This window comes from Trichechus manatus, unplaced genomic scaffold, assembly GCF_000243295.1.
Source record: "Trichechus manatus latirostris isolate Lorelei unplaced genomic scaffold, TriManLat1.0 scaffold00185, whole genome shotgun sequence".
Lineage (NCBI taxonomy): Eukaryota > Metazoa > Chordata > Mammalia > Sirenia > Trichechidae > Trichechus > Trichechus manatus.
In genome coordinates, this window is record NW_004444121.1 from 1,317,974 (window position 1) to 1,336,445 (window position 18,472).

The 18,472-nt window shown below is 48.0% G+C and overlaps 1 protein-coding gene across 1 annotated transcript in view; it reads right to left on the reverse strand.

Annotated features, from left to right (window-relative positions):
* TRAPPC9 (trafficking protein particle complex subunit 9) overlaps window positions 1–18,472 on the reverse strand; it is a 618,989-nt gene that overhangs the window by 539,687 nt on the left and 60,830 nt on the right. Inside the window, exon 8 of the mRNA XM_004387359.3 lies at window positions 6,586–6,802. Coding sequence (XP_004387416.1) covers window positions 6,586–6,802 — 217 coding nt within the window. The remainder of the gene's footprint in view (window positions 1–6,585; window positions 6,803–18,472) is intronic.

Below are 18,472 nucleotides of genomic sequence, written 5' to 3' on the forward strand. Positions count from 1 at the left end.
GGGGTGGAAAGGAGGAGTGTGCTGTCACAGTATGGGGAGAGCAATTAGGGTCACATAACAATGTATGTATAAATTGTTGTATGGGAAAAAATTGAAAAATTAAAAAAAAAAAAAAAGATCCAGAAGCTCAAATCAATGTCTGCACTAACCTACTTGTGAATTCAAAAAGACTCAGTTTAATTCACCTCAACACTACCATACCCAGGAGTGCTCATTTAAGAACTGGGCAAGTATCACTTTGTTGGTTTTATTAGAAATAGATAATGATCCAGTTCCTGCCCCAGGTGATTATGATTTAAACACTAAATAGTATACAAGTCATAATCTCTGTGACTCAAATGGCTCCTCCTATAAAATGTGATTTTTTTTTTCTTAAGACAGATTTGCAGCACATGGCTCAGGTGATAAAATTTTCAACACTTGTAATTGAAAAGTTCAGCGATTTAGGGGTTCATTATGTACATCAATTATTGCCTTCCAGCAACTCCATTTGCCCTGCCAGTCTCTCTTCGTAAGAGTCCCTGGGGAAAATGTAATCTCTCGTTCAGGGAAAGGCTGAGCAAAAGGCATGATCGAAAATCTTCATGCACAGCAATACAAATAAGATTAAAATGATACCAAGCAGCACCCTTCAGACCAGCAAGCAGTCATGGCACGCATCTGTGTTCCCAGTGCGCCGCCTCTCTAACCAGCTAGTGAAAATGTCCATCTTGGGAAACAGGGAGAAAGACGTTTCAGGGCCTCAGAATACAGGGAATTACCTTTCAGTCTCAGGCACAGGGTTTTAGCAGATTCCCGTTTAACTCCTGAGGAATGTTCAGAGAAGTCCAGGGCAATAATGGCAGACGGGATGTGACGGGAATTTTATTTCTGACTAAAAACACAGCCAGCAGGCTTTTATCGTTTTTACTTTTCTGGGTCTCACTCCCTTACCTTCTTTCTCCAGCCCGCTCACAAAACAATGGCACCTGTCCCCTCCCGAATCGGAAGGCCGAGTGAAAACTGCCCACTCAGTTAGATGTGTGCTTGTTTGTTTTGTTTTTCAAAAGAAATAAATGTCTCATCCATCTGCTTTTAAAATTAAGGGCAAGAAGCAAACTCTATTCAGCAGATGCAACAAATGTAGGTCCTCGCAGTTGCTCGTTAGGGTTTGGCCCCACATTATATTTACTTGGACACCTGCTGTGGGCCGGCACAGGGGACACAGTGCGAGGCGGGAGTCTCTGTTCTCACAGGGTGTACAGGCTTGTGGGGGCAGGGGGACAGACGTTAAATAGTCACACACATTTTCAAAATAACACTTCCAAACCATGGGAAGTGCCACAGGAAGAAGAGGACTCAATGAGAGAGGAAGAGTGGGCTCAGGAAAGAGGCCGAGGAGCAGAGGGAAGCTCTCTGAAGAAGTGGCATTCAGCCAAGCCCTGCAGGATGACTGGGAGTTACTCGCCACTCGAGTCGATTCCAACTCCCAGCCACCCCGCATGACAACTAGAACTGCCGGCCTTCCAGTTAGCAGCCAAGCGCTTAACCACTGTGCCACCAGGGCTCCTTGGGTGAAGAAGGAAGAGCACGTCAGAGGCCACAACCAATGTATTTCAACCCATGACCCACAGTTACCCCAGGAACCAAACCCGCTGCTGTGGAGTCAATTTCAACTCTTAGCAGCCAAGCGCTTAACCACTGTGCCACCAGGGCTCCTCAGTACAGACAGAAAATTCTAAAATCTCCTGGTGAGTCTTGCATAAAGGCCAGGAGGCTGACTTTTCCCCTGAAGCTAGCCTGGAGTTATATTCAAAGGATACAAAAAAAACTGAAAAGCAACTAAGCCTTGACAGAAGTCTCTCAGAAGCGCACCGAATGGGAATTGCATTCACAGCGCACACAGAAACCTTTTACAGTAGCCTTTCTCATCCCTCCGTCTACAAAGCAGTGGTGTGATGGCGCTAAACTCTCTCTTCGCTCCTCCCAGACACCACCCCTCAGGCCAGTGTCTCCAGAACACAGCCTAAATGAGCGCAGACACTCAACTGTCCTTCCGAGGCTCGGAGTCTCTTCTCTCCTCCACCAGAACCTCTTACTTAGCCTTTCAGCTGTCAAGTATTTCTGCCCTTGTTGTTGTTGTTGTCACCTGTTGTCGAGTGCGTACTGACTTCTGGTGACCCCACGTGTGCAGAGTAGAACTGCTCCATAGGGTTCTCAAGGCTGTGACCTTTAGGAAGTAATTGCAAGGCCTGTCTTCCAAGGTGCCTCTGGGTGGGTCTGAACCACCAACCTTCTGGCTAGTGGTCAGGTGCTTAACGGTTTGCGTCCCCCATGGACTCCTATTTTTGCCCTTAACTTGAATTAATACAACCAGGGATGAGGGGGTTATTCTAGCAGCATTCACTTCTTCTTGGGCAGAGGCAGACCTTTAAGTCTCTGAGTGCGTTTTATTTCACCCTTTGAGTTGGCCTCGGGAAGCTACGTGGAGAGCACAGACTCGGAAGATCTAACTTGTTAGCAACGACAGCAAACGTTTGCTGAGCACTGTTCCAAGCCCCTCACAGGGATTACCTCATTCAGTCCTCACAACTCTCCACAAAATAGATAAAACTGTTGCTATTGGGGGCTGTCGAGTCAATTCCTACTCATAGTGACTGCATGTGGCAGCGCAGAACTGCCCCATACACTTTTCTAGGCTGTAATCTTTACAGGAGCAGATCGCCAGGTCTTTCGCCCACGGAGCCACTGGTGGGTTCAAACTGCCAACCTTTTGGTTAGCAGCCAAGTGCTTAACCATTATGCCACCAGGGCTCCTCTAGGTAAAAGCAGAACTCCCATTTTAGAGACTCAAGATCCTGAACGACCCGACCAAGGTCACAAGCTGGTAAGTAATGGTGCTCCATCCCTCCCCTTCATGAGCTGCATGACCTTGGAGCTAAACTAACATTTAACCTCACTAAGCCTCCGTTCCCTCCAGTGCTGCACGGGCCTCACGGTGCCCACTCACCAGCTGCGAGAAGTGAGCTGACACGTGAAAATGTAAAGTAGCCTTGGTGTGGATTAGAAAGAGACACCGCTCTGGGCGGGCGCTGGCCCACGGGCACAAGGCTTAGCGAGGCCACGTACGCCTCCCTCTGGGCGGGCCAGCTGAGCCAGGGCAGCCGGCTGAGCAGACCCAGGGCTGGTGTGGCCCACTCGCCCCACGGCCAGCACCTCCTGGTGGCCCTGCCTGGCATAGCAGCTGCTCTCTATTTGTCACTGAAAATACTGGGAACTTTTAGAGACTGAAGAAAACGTCAACAATCACCTTTTGTGAACAACTCATTTTTTCTAATGTCCAATAAGGACACTTTTCTAATAAATAAAAATATCAAAATCACCCCAACTAGGTACCTGCCTAAACAGGTAACAAAAATCACACAGGGGAAAGTCTGGTGGAGGGAGGAATATGATCAAATTAACTCTGAAGAAGAGGCAAACGTACAGAGACCAGCGTCTCTCCGTGGTTAGCGGGCGAGGAGGAGGGGGAGAGGGAGTCACTGCTGAGGGGGCCCTGAGCGTCCAGTGAGGGTGATAAAAAAATGTGGGAATGGGCAGTGGGGACAGTGCACGACGTGATGGAAGGATTAACGTCACCGAACCGTACATGTCAGAAATGCTGAAACGGCAATGTTTTGTTATATATGTATACTCACTATGATAAAAAATAAATTACATATATATACACAGCGGAGAGAGAGGAAGAAGCACCTTCAGACCTGCTCCGTGAAGAGGACATATGACTACCTCCGCTCTGTGCTACAGAACCGTGTTACTGAATCCTGCAGGCAAATGACTCCTAGATGTCTCAGCACACTCCAGGACCACAAACACTAGTGTTTACCACACGACATACCCATTACTCGCGGCCATCGAGTTGATTCCGACTCACGGCAGCCCTGCAGGACAGAGAAGAACTGCTCCCCAGGGTTTCCAAGGAAAGCCCGGTGGATTTGAACTGCCAACCTTCTGGTTAGCAGCCAAGTTCCTAACCACCTTGCCACCAGGGCTCCGCACGCACACAGAGGTGCTCTTTTCTGGTGCTGCTGATCCGCAGCCCGCTGACGGACCGAGCAGAAACAGGACAGGAGAAGCGTGGTGTCGGAAGCGTGTGAGGAGGCGACACAGACCCCACCAGGCTCACCCCAGAGAGCAAACTGTGCCACGCTGGCCCCTTTACGGTTCACAGGCTTTGCCCTCATCTTCTGCTTCTCGCTCCCAAGAAGCAGACCGTGGACACTCCTACTGAAAGGTGCTTACGATGGGCTCTGGAGTGGGCACAGAGAGGCCAGGAACTCAGAATCGCCTCAACCTGCAGCCTGTCCCCAGAATGCCGCGCACCTGTGGACGTGAAGCAAGTAAACTCGGGACCGTGGGGATATGACAGCCACGTTCTTCTGGAGAACACTGAGGTCTCGTCACTGCTCTGCCCGGCCTATCGTTCTGGCCCAGGTGAGCTCCAGACAAATGCTCCAGCCGCCAGGACAAAAGGAAGTCCCACCTGGATGCCAGCCCCTCCTCCTAGCTCAGTCTGACCCTCCAATCACTCCTCACACCTCCCCCTCTCCTTAGCTGTCCTCTGCCTCCCTCGTGGTCAACCCGGACTCAGAGCCTTGGCGCTCAGCCCCAGCCTCACTCCTTTTCCAATTAGTGTTTTCAGTGGGACACACCTAAGCAGAAGCCCACCTCCCCTCTCTGGACCTCAGTTCCACCACCTGTAAAGAGGAAGTAAGAACCAGACGGTTCCTCAGAGCTCCATGAGCCTTGAACCAATGCACACACCCAGGCCTCACTGCACACCGCCCCGCCCCGCTCCTGAAACACTGTCGTCATTTCCGGAACAAAACAAGGTCACAAGGAAAGCCACCCTCCCGTGAAGGAGGAAGAACTGGGCCAGGGCTCCCGTGGCGAGGGCAGCACCCCGTGTCATGATGTGTCAGGCCCAAGCTCCATCAGCAGAGATGGCCCCGGCTGAAGGTCCCCATTTCCAATGTGTGTGTCCCCCATGTCCTCAGGCTTCACGGTAGTGCTGTGTTAAACACCACCACACCATCTCAACAGTGCTTCCGGGAATTAAGGGGCGGTCCTGTGACTGCGACTACAGCTGGGGCAAAGCGCCACGCTTCTTCCTCCTGCCATTCAGACTTTGCCTGATGCTGGCATCATACTTGTGTGCACGGCAGTCCCCAGGTTACAAACGAGATTCGCTCCTGAGTTTGCCTCTAAGTCTAATTTGTAGGTAAGTCAGAACAGGTCAATGTGGCTCTTATTTAGCGTCAGTTAGTCAAACGTCTGTCTTAGTATATGGTGTATGTTTTACCTTTCTGTGCATACAAAACACAAGAAACACTTCCAAACTGCACAGGGTTTTCCTGAGCATCACGAAGTAGTGTGCGTGTTCATTATTATGAACCATTGTATCTAACTCAAATTTTTAATATAATAGGCTTTCTGGCAGTCTATTCGTAAGTATGAGCTGTCCTTAAGTCAGATGTTTGTAACCCAGGGACTGCCTGTGCTTATTACTAGATGTGTAGCTTTATTTTTAATACGTACTACCACACATTAAGGATCTCTGGTGGTGTAACAGTTAAGTGCTCAGCTGCGAACCAAAAGGTCAGTGGTTTGAACCCACCCAGCGGCTCTGTGGAAGAAAAGACCTGGTGATCTGCTTCCATAGAGATTACAGCCTAGGAAACCCTATGGAGCAGTTCTCTTCTGTCACCTGGGGTCTCTGTGAGTCAGCATCGACTAGACGGTACACAACCACAGTCATGCATTAATATGGCAGAGTAAGAATTTATCACCAAATACACCAAATATGTATACATTACCAAGTGTACTCATTCTTTTTTTTTGTAATAATATGTTATTGTGTTTCTGGTGAATGTTTACACAGCAATTGAGGCTCCCATTTCAACAATTTCTACACAAGTTGTTCAGTGACATTGGTTACAGTCTTCACAACGAGTGAACACTTTCATTATTTCCATTCTGGTTGTTCTGTTTCCAAGTATATTTATTCTTGTTCGATATCTAACTTAGGTAGATTTCATAAAATAACTAAACTTCATTAAGCATTGGAAGTGTTTTGTTGATGATACACCATGTCAATGAGCTCAGGGGAGATTTCTGACTCTCACTGATAAAGAATTCAGGAGGCACATCCCACAGCAAAGCACCGGGGCATTTATTACTGAAAGTACTCACGTGTTGAGCAGGGTTTACTCATCTTTGATGCTCCAGCACCAATCACAGTGTCTGCCACATACAGTGAGTGCTCAAACAGGGCATGACTGATTGAATTAAAACACATTTTAGCTTCAGCACCAAACCAAACCAAACTCATTGCCATTGAGTCGCTTCCAACTCATGATGTTCCCACATGTTACAGAGTAGAACTGCCCCATAAGGTTTTCTTGGCTGTAATCTTTATGGAAGCAGATTGCCAGGGCTTTCTTCCGAGGTGCTGGGGGATGAGCATGAACCACTAACCTTTAGGTTAAGAGTCAAGCGCAAACTGCGCCACTCAGGGAGCACTTCAGTACCAGGGCCCCCGTGTACCTTTGTTGAAGTCTTTGGGATCCAGCGACAGGCTATAGCCAGGCAGCGTCTCCAGGAGGAGCTTGTAGCAGGCCCTCCAGCCTGGCTCGGCGATGCTGGGGGCCACGCACTGCATGGCGGCCACGCGCTTGAAGAAGGCCGACTTGCGGTGGAAGCCGATCAGCTCGTAGAGCTCGGAGAGAATGCTGTACCGCTGGATCTTCTCCTCTTCAGAGAGCTGGGGCACAGAGAGAGAGTCAGAAGCTTCTGAAGGAGACTCATAAACAAAAAGGAAACATACTTTTTTTAAGTTTTTTTTTTTTCCTTAAAACAAAAGCAACGTGAATACACAATGAAACATCAAGGAAAGAAAGGCCCGGTCCCCAAGGCTGAAGTCCCATGAGAGTGCCAGGGAAGCACTCGGATGGCTTCCTGAGAAGACGCCACACCTCTCATGAGCCCATCTTGCAGCTCATCCTGTCCGCTTCCCAATAAGGCCCAGGTTCCCTGGAACAAAGGTATCCGCTACACATCAGGTGAAATATCTATTTTAAGTTCCTTTATAAAAGAAAAGGCATACCGGTTCATCTGGGCACTATCTAGGATCATGGCAGAGCCCCCCACTAAATACGGAACTTCTTAAAACACAAGAACACGGTAACACAAAAACATGTAATTCGGTAATGAATTGTTAATAATAACAACACCCAACTTAGACCTGAGACTTTGTGGTTTACAAAAAGTTATTTTCATCAATGACCTAACTGAATTCTCCTGACAACCCTATGATGTAGAAATAACAGCTTCTGTTTACGAAGCACTGACTGTATGCCAGCAAGCTGAACACACCGTAGTCATCCCAACAATCCCCTGAGCTATTATTGCCCTAGCTGGTGGGAAGGAGGTCTGAAGCTCCGAGAGCTGTGCGTTATTACCGTGTACAGACTCGCCCAGCTGCGAAGAGTCAGGGACAAGGCCTGACTGCGAGTGTTACAGGCTCTGCCTTCGGCCTGCGCCTCGGCACACACGGCCCAGAACCAAGGACGGGCAGACCACGACCACACCGGCAGCACAAGGCAACTCTGCCGAGGAGGCAGTTCTGTGTCCCAGATATTCCCGTGAGCACAGAACCACAGTTGGGAAGCCCTGTCAACTGTGCTCTTCAGTGCCTCCCACCCACACCCTCTTCTACACTCCCCCCGCCATCGCCCTCGTGTGGGCCCTGGTTGGGGTTCACCCAGACTAACTTAGACATCTTCCCACCCCCTTTCTCTACCTTCCCTAGTCCATCCACATTCAGCTGCCCACCAGCATTCTGGAAGCCTGGCTCGGAGCCCATCACCCTGTCTGAAAACACTCAGATGCCCTCCAGTCCACACAACTGAGGCCAGCTCCCCCCAGTGCCCACGCGGACCTGAGGAGCCAGCAGCAGCCTGCCCTCCTAACCGAGCACCCGCCACCACCCATGCTCCCGACAGGCTCAATGACGTGAATTCATTCACTTGCTTTCTCGTCCCACCAGCACACATCGACCTGCTCTGCGCCAGCCACCATGCTCGCCAGCCACCACGCTCATTACCGGGACACAGCCCTGAGCAAGACGGCAGAGAGCCTGCCCTCAGGGCACCTGCAAGCTAGTGGAGGCAAGTGCCTGCCCTCTAAGCCCTCCATTAGAATCAGTGGGGAAGGCAGCAATTAATAAGTGGACAAAGACGTAAAATAATTATTATAAGTGCAATTAAATGTGCTAAGACAGAAGAGAATGGAGTGGGACTCTGGAGAGGGAATAAAACAACAAAATCGGTGATGAGCGAGAAGAAATAAAAACAAGGACAAGGCTCCCATGTCTTCCCACTCAGCTCTGTCTGAGCCGTGCCCTCTGCCCGAAGGCCTCCTCTCCCTTCTCACAGTTGCACATCCAATTCCTCCTCCAGAGTCGGTTCCAATGCCCCCTTCTCCAAGAGGCTACGCTTGACACGCTGCAGCTGTGCGCTACCTTATCGTTCTCTAAATTCTCATCGCCGTCTGGATCCCATCATGTCATCTCTCTGTCTCCCACATCATTCATGTACACGTTTAACGCCCCCACACCAGGACTGCAGGCTCCCCGAGAACAGAGCCTACAGGGCTGGACGTGGGTGTGGCCCTCTCCTCACTGCTCCCCGGTATTGACTCACTTAACCCTCACAAATGCCCGTGAGGGGCCTCATCGTCCCCATTTTATAGATGAAGCAGAGGAAGACTCAATAACTCTCCTAGGGTCACACACCAATAAGTGGCAAAGCAGCTTCAAGCTTTGAGCGTCTCTCAGAGATGGACAGATGGATGTGTTACACAATTAATGTTGAGCCACGTGCTCTGCTAAGTTGAAAAAAACGTGCCACGAACTGCTAGATAGCCACCACCTAGACTTGCCGGTTGCTCGCATTTTGCCATATTTGGTTTATCACGTATCCATCCATCCGTCTTATTTTTTGATGCACTACAAACTAAGTTCCAGAGATAGATCATCTCTGAACACTTTAACATGCATATTATTAACTACAGTTCAATTTCCTTCTGTGTCCGGTAAAATTTACATACTGTGAAATCTACCCTTCTATGAGTCTTGAAAAATGCAGACACCTGAGTGACCCAAACTCCTCTCAAGCCATAGACCATTTCTATCACCCCTGAAAGCCCCCTCGTGCCCTTTCCCAGTCAATCCCCGTCCCCACTGCCCTCAACAGGCAGCCACAGTTGGAATTTCCTTCTACCATTGATCATTTCTGTCTGTTCCAAAAGGGCATAAAAATAGGAACACACGGCATACATTCCTCTGTGGACAGCGTTGTCTACGAGAGACTCACCCGTGTCATCACGTACATCAGTACTTCATTTCTTTGCATTGCTGAATAGTATTTCATTGTATGAATGCACCTCCATCTGTGGAACCATTCACAATGGGCACCTGGGCCATTTCCAGCTTTGGGCTATTATGAATAAAGCTGCTATGAACTTATACTCTTGTACAAGTCTTTTTGTGAACATACAATTCCGCTTCTCTTGGGAAAATACCTAGAAAATGGGATGGCTAGGTCAAAGGGCAGGTGTGTGCTTTGTTCTATGAGAAACTGCCAGGCCTTTTCCAAAGCGGTGGTGTCATTTTACACTCTCACCAAAAACACACGAGCATTACAGCTGTCGTTGGTTCGCGCTCACTCATGGAGTCACTGTCTTCTGACTTTTAGCCATTCGGGCGGTTTTCATTTGCGTGTCCCCGATAACTAATGATGTTGAAACTCTTCTCATGTGAGTATTGGCTATAGGCACATCTTCTTTTGTCAAGTGTTTGTCCACAACTGTTGGCCGTTCTTTATATCGGATTGTCTTCTTATTGAGTTGTAGGAGTTCTTTATAAATTCTGAACGTAAGCCCTCAGTCATGTATGTTTTGCAAATATTTTCCTCTCGGTCTGTTGTCCGCTTATTTTACTGAGGGAGTCTCCTGATAAGCAGACGTATTTAATTTTGACATAGCCCGATTTACCCATCTTTTTCTTTCTTGTTAGTGTTTTCTGTGTCCTTGTCTAAGAAACGTTTGCCCACCCCAAGGTCGCAAAGACATCTCCTATGTTTTCTTCTAGAAGTTTTACGTATGCTCCATGGAGATTCCAATCTGAATAGGACACAGGAGCGCAGAGGACAGTACAGGGGAAGATCCAGTGGCAGAGGACCAGAGGAAATCTGTGAAGGAAGGGCAGGAGAGCTCCATGCCTGTATCACAAACCTGGAAACACACGGACCTGCAACTGCACCTCCCGTGTGCTGAACACGATAAAAGCTGTTGAGGGAGATAAACCAAACAGTAATCTTTAAACCCTAAACCAAAAATATCCCCTGAAGCCTGCTTTAAACCAGACAATAGTTTAGCTGAATTAGTAAAGAATGCCTGCCTTGAGTATTGTGCTCTTTTAAGATCTGTTTACATGGGCTCAAATTAACAACAAGCCCAAGCCCTTTGCTGTTGAGTCAATTCTGACTCATAGCGACCCTATAGGACAGAGCAGAACTGCCCCACAGGGTTTCCAAGGAGCAGCTGGTGGATTCCAGCTGCCAACCTTCTGGTTAGCAGTTGAGCTCTTAACGACTGTGCCACCAGGGCTCCAAACTGACAACAGCAACTTGAAAGATTAAATAGGAAACTTAGGGGGCAGAGCCAAGTCTAGCCAAGCCAGTTGCCAACAAGTCGATTCTGACTCAGAGAGACCCTATAAGACAGAGTAGAACTGCCCCATAGGGTTTCCAAGGAGCAGCTAGTGGATTCAAACTGCCAACCTTCTGGTTAGCAGCCGAGGTCTTAACCACTGCAGCACCAGGGCTCCAAGTTTATGTTAATATTGTTGTTCTGTTGTTGTCAGGTGCCCCCTGAGTCAGTTCTGATTCATAGCGACCCCTGTGTACAGCAGAGTGAAATACCGCCCAATCCTGTGCCATCCTCACAATCATTGCTATGCTTGAGCTCATCATTGCAGCCACTGTGTCAATCCATCTTGTTGAGGGTCTTCCTCTTTTTCGCTGACCCTCTACTTCACCAGGCATGATGTCCTTCTCCAGGGACTGGTCCCTCCTGATAACATGACCAAAGTATGTGAGAAAAAGTCTTGCCATCCTCGCTTCTAAGGAGCACTCCAGCTGTACTTCTTCTAAGACGTTATGTTAACGGGGGAGGAATAACTCAGAAAAGGAGGATGAGAATGGTTGCACAACTCAAAGAATGTAATCAACATCACTGAATTATACGTGTAGATACTATTGCATTGGTGTAAGTTCTGCTGTGTATATTCTCAACAACATCAATAAAATCAATCGTAATCTTGGCCAGTGCCCTTAACGCAGCCGCCATCTAAAATAAAGGGAGAGCTGCGGCAAGACTACGTACCTCAGTCATGAACGTTCTGGCCATTAAGATGCTCTTTTGTCCTTCTTCTCAGCAAGTGAACGCAATGAGAAACCAAATGATAAACACTGTATTACAGCTGACTCACTTCAAGCCCTAAGAACCACCCTTGATGGGAAAGCTTGGACACAACTGCTTTCGCCGACAGGCAGACCCCTGGGCGAAAAGCTTCCCGTTGGCCTGTGAGCCCACGTACCTCAGGACGGAGCCGTGACAGGTCCACATGGGCACCCATATCACAAGAATCTGGTCCCAGGCCAACCTTGAGGCCCAGATCCTCATGAAATGCTGAAATCAAATCAAATCCCAAAGCTCGTCTGCAAGCTGCTGCTCCTTTAAGGGTGTTACTCACTGCGTCTTCGTTCTCGTATCTCAAAAGGCTGCAGGGTCACAAAGTCGGAGTCCAGGGCCCAGGTGTTTATGGAAAAGTGACAGCGGAAGTGGTTCAAAGCACACTCAGGTAGCTTTACTGACAAGGTAGACTCTCTGGGGGATTCAAATATTAACTCATCTTTCCATTTCCAACTTGAGATTAAGCTCACACCTGCTTTATTCTCCTAATACAAAGGAAATGGTAACATCAGTGGGAACTCGCGGCATAGACCTGTCCACTGCCTCACTGACCAGGTGGTGCAGGGCGGGAACACAGGCTGGAAGCAGGAAGGCCTGAGCTCTAATCCCACATCCACAAGTTTCTAGCTGTGGCACTTTCCTTACCTACAAAATGGGGACAATAAAATCTAATTATGGTTGTTGGAAAGATTAAATGAAATCATGTGTACACTTAACATAAGTCTAAAACTCTGAGGAGTGTTCCAAGAAATGGAAAATTCTACTGTTACTGGGTAACATCTTTGAAATCACAGGGGCTGACACCAAATTAGCCAGCTAAAAATGCTCTGGAAAATGGCTCAACACCCATTAGCCTTCTCAAACATGGGAACCAATGGGAACAAGAAGAACATGGTTGTGGCAGATGCTTCCAGAGAGCCTGGTTATAGCACTCAAGTGATGTCTGTGGAAAAGCAGATGGAAGCTGCGGACTGTACAATCTCAAACACATAAGACATATCTTGTTTCTATCCACAGTTACATCTAGTATATTTATGAGGATAGATAATGTTTATTCAAAATGTCCATATATTTGTGTGTCAAAAAAGATGAGAAAGAATGTAATTTTCTTCCCTACATCCCAAAGCACGGGTTACAGCTTTGTAGTAAAAACGTGTCTTTAAAAAGCATCTGCCTGAAGTAATTGGATCCATTTTCAGTTTTAATTATTCGAAAAGAAGGATGAAGAAAAACAAAGTTTTCTGGTCCCTCGAATGGTGTACAGGGTGGTAAAAGAGACAGACAAGCCAACGAGTAATGGCTCTGTGTGTCCAGGCTGCCCTGGGAAAAGACAGAGGTGGTGGATAGAGCAAGGGATGGCGTGGGGGCAGTTGTGGTCCACACGCTTGGGCACGTACCTAAGAGGCTCCTAGACTACCAGGTATACCCACTGTGTTCTGAACACCTGGACAAAGGTTATAGGGAAATTAACTCTTATAAACATTCAATACCCTGGGTGAGCATATCACCCAAAAACTGTAGTCAAAGCAGTCAGAACTCTGACTCCAAATCATCACATTTCTCATCAATTCATCCTTGGATAACCTTAAAATCCAACTCTTCTTGACACAAAGTCACCCTGAACAATTAATTGTCTCAGACCCAGAAAGGAGAGGTCGCCATGGAGAAACAGTGATGTTAGCTGGGCAGAAAACAGATGGCCAAATCCCACCCAGCCAGCCAGTGCCGGCGTCCCGGGAACGCTCCCTTGGGATGGTGGTCCCGCTTCGCAGCCCAGTCAATTCCGGAGTCTCTGCAGGGCGAGGCCGCCTTCCGGCAGCTCACTTGGCCCTTTCACCAGCTGATAAGGAAGGGGGGCTGGGAGCAAAACCAGAGCTGCCTGCTCTCCCCCACACAAACCAACAATAACCACAACAACAGTAACAAACACCCTAACCCCTCTGGCCTCAGGAAGTGCCACCGCCTCTTACTGTTTTGGGGTTTAGAGCCCCAGCCAGCTTGTGCGCACTCTGAACTGCCCAGGTGCCGACCTCACCCCTTTCTTGACATTCATCTCTCCACACTGGAAAGTCTGAGTTTCTTAAAGTCTATCTGCCATAAAATCTATTCCTTCTAATGACAACTCAGGGAGCCTGGAATTAAAGACCAACTAAATCAGACCGCACTTAGTTAAAATGTCGCCCACCAGTGAAGAATGCCTGCTTTGAGGATTGTGCTCCTTTAAGATCCATTTATATGGGATCAATAGACAACAGCAACTCTAACGATTAGACAGGAACCTTAGGGAGGAGCAAGTGTATGTCAATGAGGGAGGAACAACTCAGAAAAGGAGGGTGAGAATAGTTGCACAACTCAAAGAATGTAATCGACGTCACTGAACTGTACATGGAGAAACTGTTGAATTGGTGTATGTTCTGCTGTGTACATTCTCAACAACAACAAAAATAAAATATTTTTTTAAAAAAAGTCCCCCATGCCATCAGTGCTGTCCTAATGTCCCCCTCCATGAGGCTCACAGACACTGTGGAGTCCTCTCCCGAATGGAAAGTCAGCACCGTAAAGGAGGAGCCAGTTCCAGGTTCATCTCTGAAGTCCTAGCACAGGAAGCTTCGGTAGACAGCATTATGACGACAGCTTCTTGCCTTTAAAAATCTGAGACCTTGGGAGAGGGGCAAAGTTCTTGTGCTTTGAGACCAATATCTAATGCAGAAGCTTCCATGGGCCTTTTTTGTGGGGAGTGCTCATTTATTCATTCGGAACACAACTGCTTCCTCAAGGAGGGTTGACATTTTTCCACCAGGAGTCTGTGGCCACTCTCCTGCCTGGACAACTTTAAACAAAATCCTCTGGTTGGGTTTTGTTTTGTTTTTTCTTTCCAACAAGATCAAAAGTTTCCTAGTTTCTCTCTGTGAGCCGTGGCTTTTGTTACTGGGTCAATGGAGGAAGTCTGTGTATGGACTGCATAACAGACAAGAGTATTACACCGAAACAGTTTCCCAAATCTGATCACTGCATTGTGACTGAAATAACAGCCTTGGTCAAGAAGATATACGCTGCAGTATTCAGAAGCAAAATGAAACGAGGTCTGAAATTAAATCTCACATGCTCCCCCCAAAATGCGGCAGAATGTTAACATCAGAGTCTAGGTGAAGGGTACTATCTTATTTAGTGCTGCTATAACAGAAATACCACAAGTCGATGGCTTTAACAAACAGGAGTTTATTCTCTCACAGTCTAGGAGGCTAGAAGCCCAAATTCAGGGCACCATCCCCAGGGGAAAGCTTTCTCTCTGTCGGCTCTGGGGGAAGGTCCTTGTCATCATCCTCCCCTGGTCTAGGAGCTTCTCATTGCAGGGACCCTGGGTCCAAGGGACACGGTCCACTCCCAGCGCTTCTTTCTTGGTGGTAGGAGGTCCTCTCTTCTCTGCTCACTTCTCTCTTTTATATCTCAAAAGAGATTGACTTAGGATACAACCTAATCCTGTAGATTGAGTCCTGCCTCATTAGCATAACTGCCTCTAATCCTGCCTCATTAATACCATAGAGATAGGATTTACAACACATAGGAAAATCACATCAAATGACAACATGGTGGACAACCACACAGTACTGGGAACCGTGGCCTAGCCAAGTTGACATACGATTTTGGGGGACACGGTTCAATCCATGACAGGTACGTAAGTGTTCATTGTACTTTCTTGCAACTTTTCTGAAGGTTTGAAATATTTCAAAATAAAAAGAAATGAAGAGTATAATACAAATAATTCTTCACAGGAGAGTTTTAAGGATGAAATACGGAAACGCGTGTCGAGCATGGGTACGATGCCTTGCACGGCGCACCTGTTCCACTGTTCCTGCAGTCACTGTGCTCAGAGGCACGCTGCCGCCGTTTGTGGGGGCTGAAAAACAGGCCTGAGTCACAGCTGACTCCACGCCCAAAAAGCATGTAAGTGCCTGGTCTATGACAGGCATCGCACTTGGTCCGGTGGCTGCCGAGATGAATAAGGTACACTCCCTGAGTGAGAATCTGCACGCATTACCAAGCTTTCTGATTAAGAATGTACCACTTGAATATTCAGCTCAGCTTTTAAGTCACTACTAAGGAAAATAGCTTAAAATTTCTAAAAGCAATGTCTGATGTGCTCTGTTTATGCATTTATTTCTATTCTGTCTCATTCTAAAAAAGGATCTAAACCAATTTTCTTAAACACGTACAATTTAAAGACAACAATCAGGATGAAAGGAAAAGGAAGATTCAACCATTAAATGAAACCCCTTACCCACCCACTGTCATCATCGACTCCGACTCACAGAGACCCTATGAGACAGAGTAGAACTGCCCCATAGGGTTTCCGAGGCTGTAATCTTTACAGGAGCAGACTGCCACATCTTTCTTCTGAAGAGCGCGTGGTGGCTTCAAACCGCCAATCTTTCGGTTAGCGGCCAAGCACTTAACCACTAAGCCATCAAGGCTCCTTTAAATGAAACCAGGGGAAGGTTAAATCACAAATGCATGCTCCAAAGTAGGTTTGATGATTAAAGGTAGACTACAGATTCTAAGCTAAAGTTCCTACCAGCTGAAGCAAAAAGGAGAGCAGGACCAGCTCAAGACCGACGACGTCCGTGAGAGAAATGCCTGCACCCGATGCTGGCGCGCCCTCGTGTGGGAAACGGAAAACACCACGGGTGTCATTCTCACTAACATCCGTGTCAAATGCAACAACGACCTACGGGGCACGCGCTCACTCTCCAGCTCTGGCTTTTCCTCCAGTATTAGTCCTCTCCGTCTCTCATCATGCTGCTGTCGTTATTAGCTCCCATTGAGTCGGCCCCGACTCACGGAGACCCCGTGTACGACGGGACCAAACAGCCTGGGTCCTGTGCCATCTTCACGATTGTGGGCATGTTTGAGCCCAGTGGGACAATGTTCTTATCTGGTCTATAGGGTTTTCACTGGCTAATTTTCAGACGTAGATCACCAGGCCTTTCTTCCTAGTCTTACTCTGGAAGCTCCGCTGAAGCCTGTCCACCAAGGGTGACCTGCTGGTGATTGAAATAGCCGTGGCAGAGCTTCCAACATCACAGCAACACACAAACCACCATGGTATTGGTGGCCCATCACTTTAGGAGGCTTCACATAGACACCTGGAACTCCAGCTTAAAGACTGGTTCAAAGTTGCCCATGGCTGTGAGGGCAGCTGCCCATCGGTCCAGCTGGGCATCACAGTCCTGCCTGCTTTGCACACTCTCCTGCAGCCAGCAGTGTGACTTCTCCCTCCAGAGGTTTCTCTGCCTGCCTGTTCCCTAGGAAACTCCTCTCTCCTAGCACACAAGCAGCAGGCCATATCCCAGACTCTCGTTCAGTCAGACGTTCCTCGGTTCCTCGCTCTTTCTCCTTCTCCAATAAGGAACTTCGTCTTCCTGTCTCCCCACCAAAAGTGTCTTTTTTTTGTTAAGAACTATGAATTCCATGCAAACCACCTCTGAGCCCTCCTGGCTGGGACTGAGCTACCCCAGCGCCCCAGGGCTGTGTTCTGACATTTCCTCTCGCTCCTCAATCTCCCCACCCCTCTGATTTGGAGCTTAAATGGGCACACAGCTCTGAGGTTACGATTGTTAGATACATACCTACCAGGCTTTTGCTAGGTTTCCTTGGCAACAGCTTCATTAAGGAACTGCATCAAAAAGTTTAAAGAGGTTATTCTTTCATCTGAAAAGAGTATACTGCCTAAAATTTGAATGGCTTTGAACAGAAAATTAACCAGAGACAAAAGAGGTTACAGGCCCTAGTCCACAATATCAAAGGCATAGCTGAAAGGTTCTGAAATGGCTCCGAATCAGTCCTGAGCACTGGATTTGTAGGGGGCACGAGGTGTAGGCTCACCACACATGGATTCCGGAGCATGTCCCAGCATCTGGTGAGGGCAGGTCGTCCTAGGGTTTCAAAGGATGCCTTACTACCACTTTCTCTGATTGACATTTGCTGTTTCCTACTAACGAAAAATAGACGACATTCGTCTTACTCATCTGGGCGGTCTGGGGGATGCGACATGATGCAGTACGTAGATCACGGATTACAGGGCCACAAGGAACCAGGTTTACACTCCAGGGGTGCTACTTACCAGGTGAGCTTGGATAAGCAGCAAACTCTCCTGTCCTCAGTTTCTTCATTTCTCAAACTGAGTACAGGGAACCACTTAGCCAAGGTGCTGAGTAGGGCCAATATCTAGAAACCTAGTGGGGCGGCTGCTTAATGAACAGCAAGTACCAGTGGGTCTCTGTGTACCTGTATCGCCTTCCTTGTGTGGTAACAGAACTCGCTGCACTCGGAGGAACACCCCTGGAGTGGCCCTACCTTGAAGATTCCCCAGTCCGCAGGGCACCCATGTTCTTCTCCTTTACACGGCTGCTGACAGTTTATCACTTTATTTGTATCTGTTTAGGGCCTGTTCCCCTCCAGACTTGAAGCTCACTGAGCGCAGGACTGCATCTGGTCTGCCCCACTGGATATGCAAGGGGTCACAGACAGCCACACCACGCCCGGTGCCCCATCCCTGTTGTGGAGTGAGGAATGAAGGAAAGTGTGAACCAGCAAGCTTTCTAGAGGCTCCAACATCTCTGAAGTCAGGGCCTGACTTTAGACCAGTGACACAACCTTTCTTTAGCCTGAGGTTCCGCCTCTGTAAATGGGAAAAACTGCACTTGGCACCAGAATTGTAAGGATGAAAGGGAATCGTCAAATTCACGACCTAGTGAAGTATCTGTTAACGGGTCCTCAACCAACATGAGCTGCCTTTAGTATCTTTTACTAACATACCAAGTGAAGCCGGCACATCTGCAGGACACTTTCTAGGTGCCCAACGGTGTGTTAAGCTCTTTATATGCATTACTTCATTTAC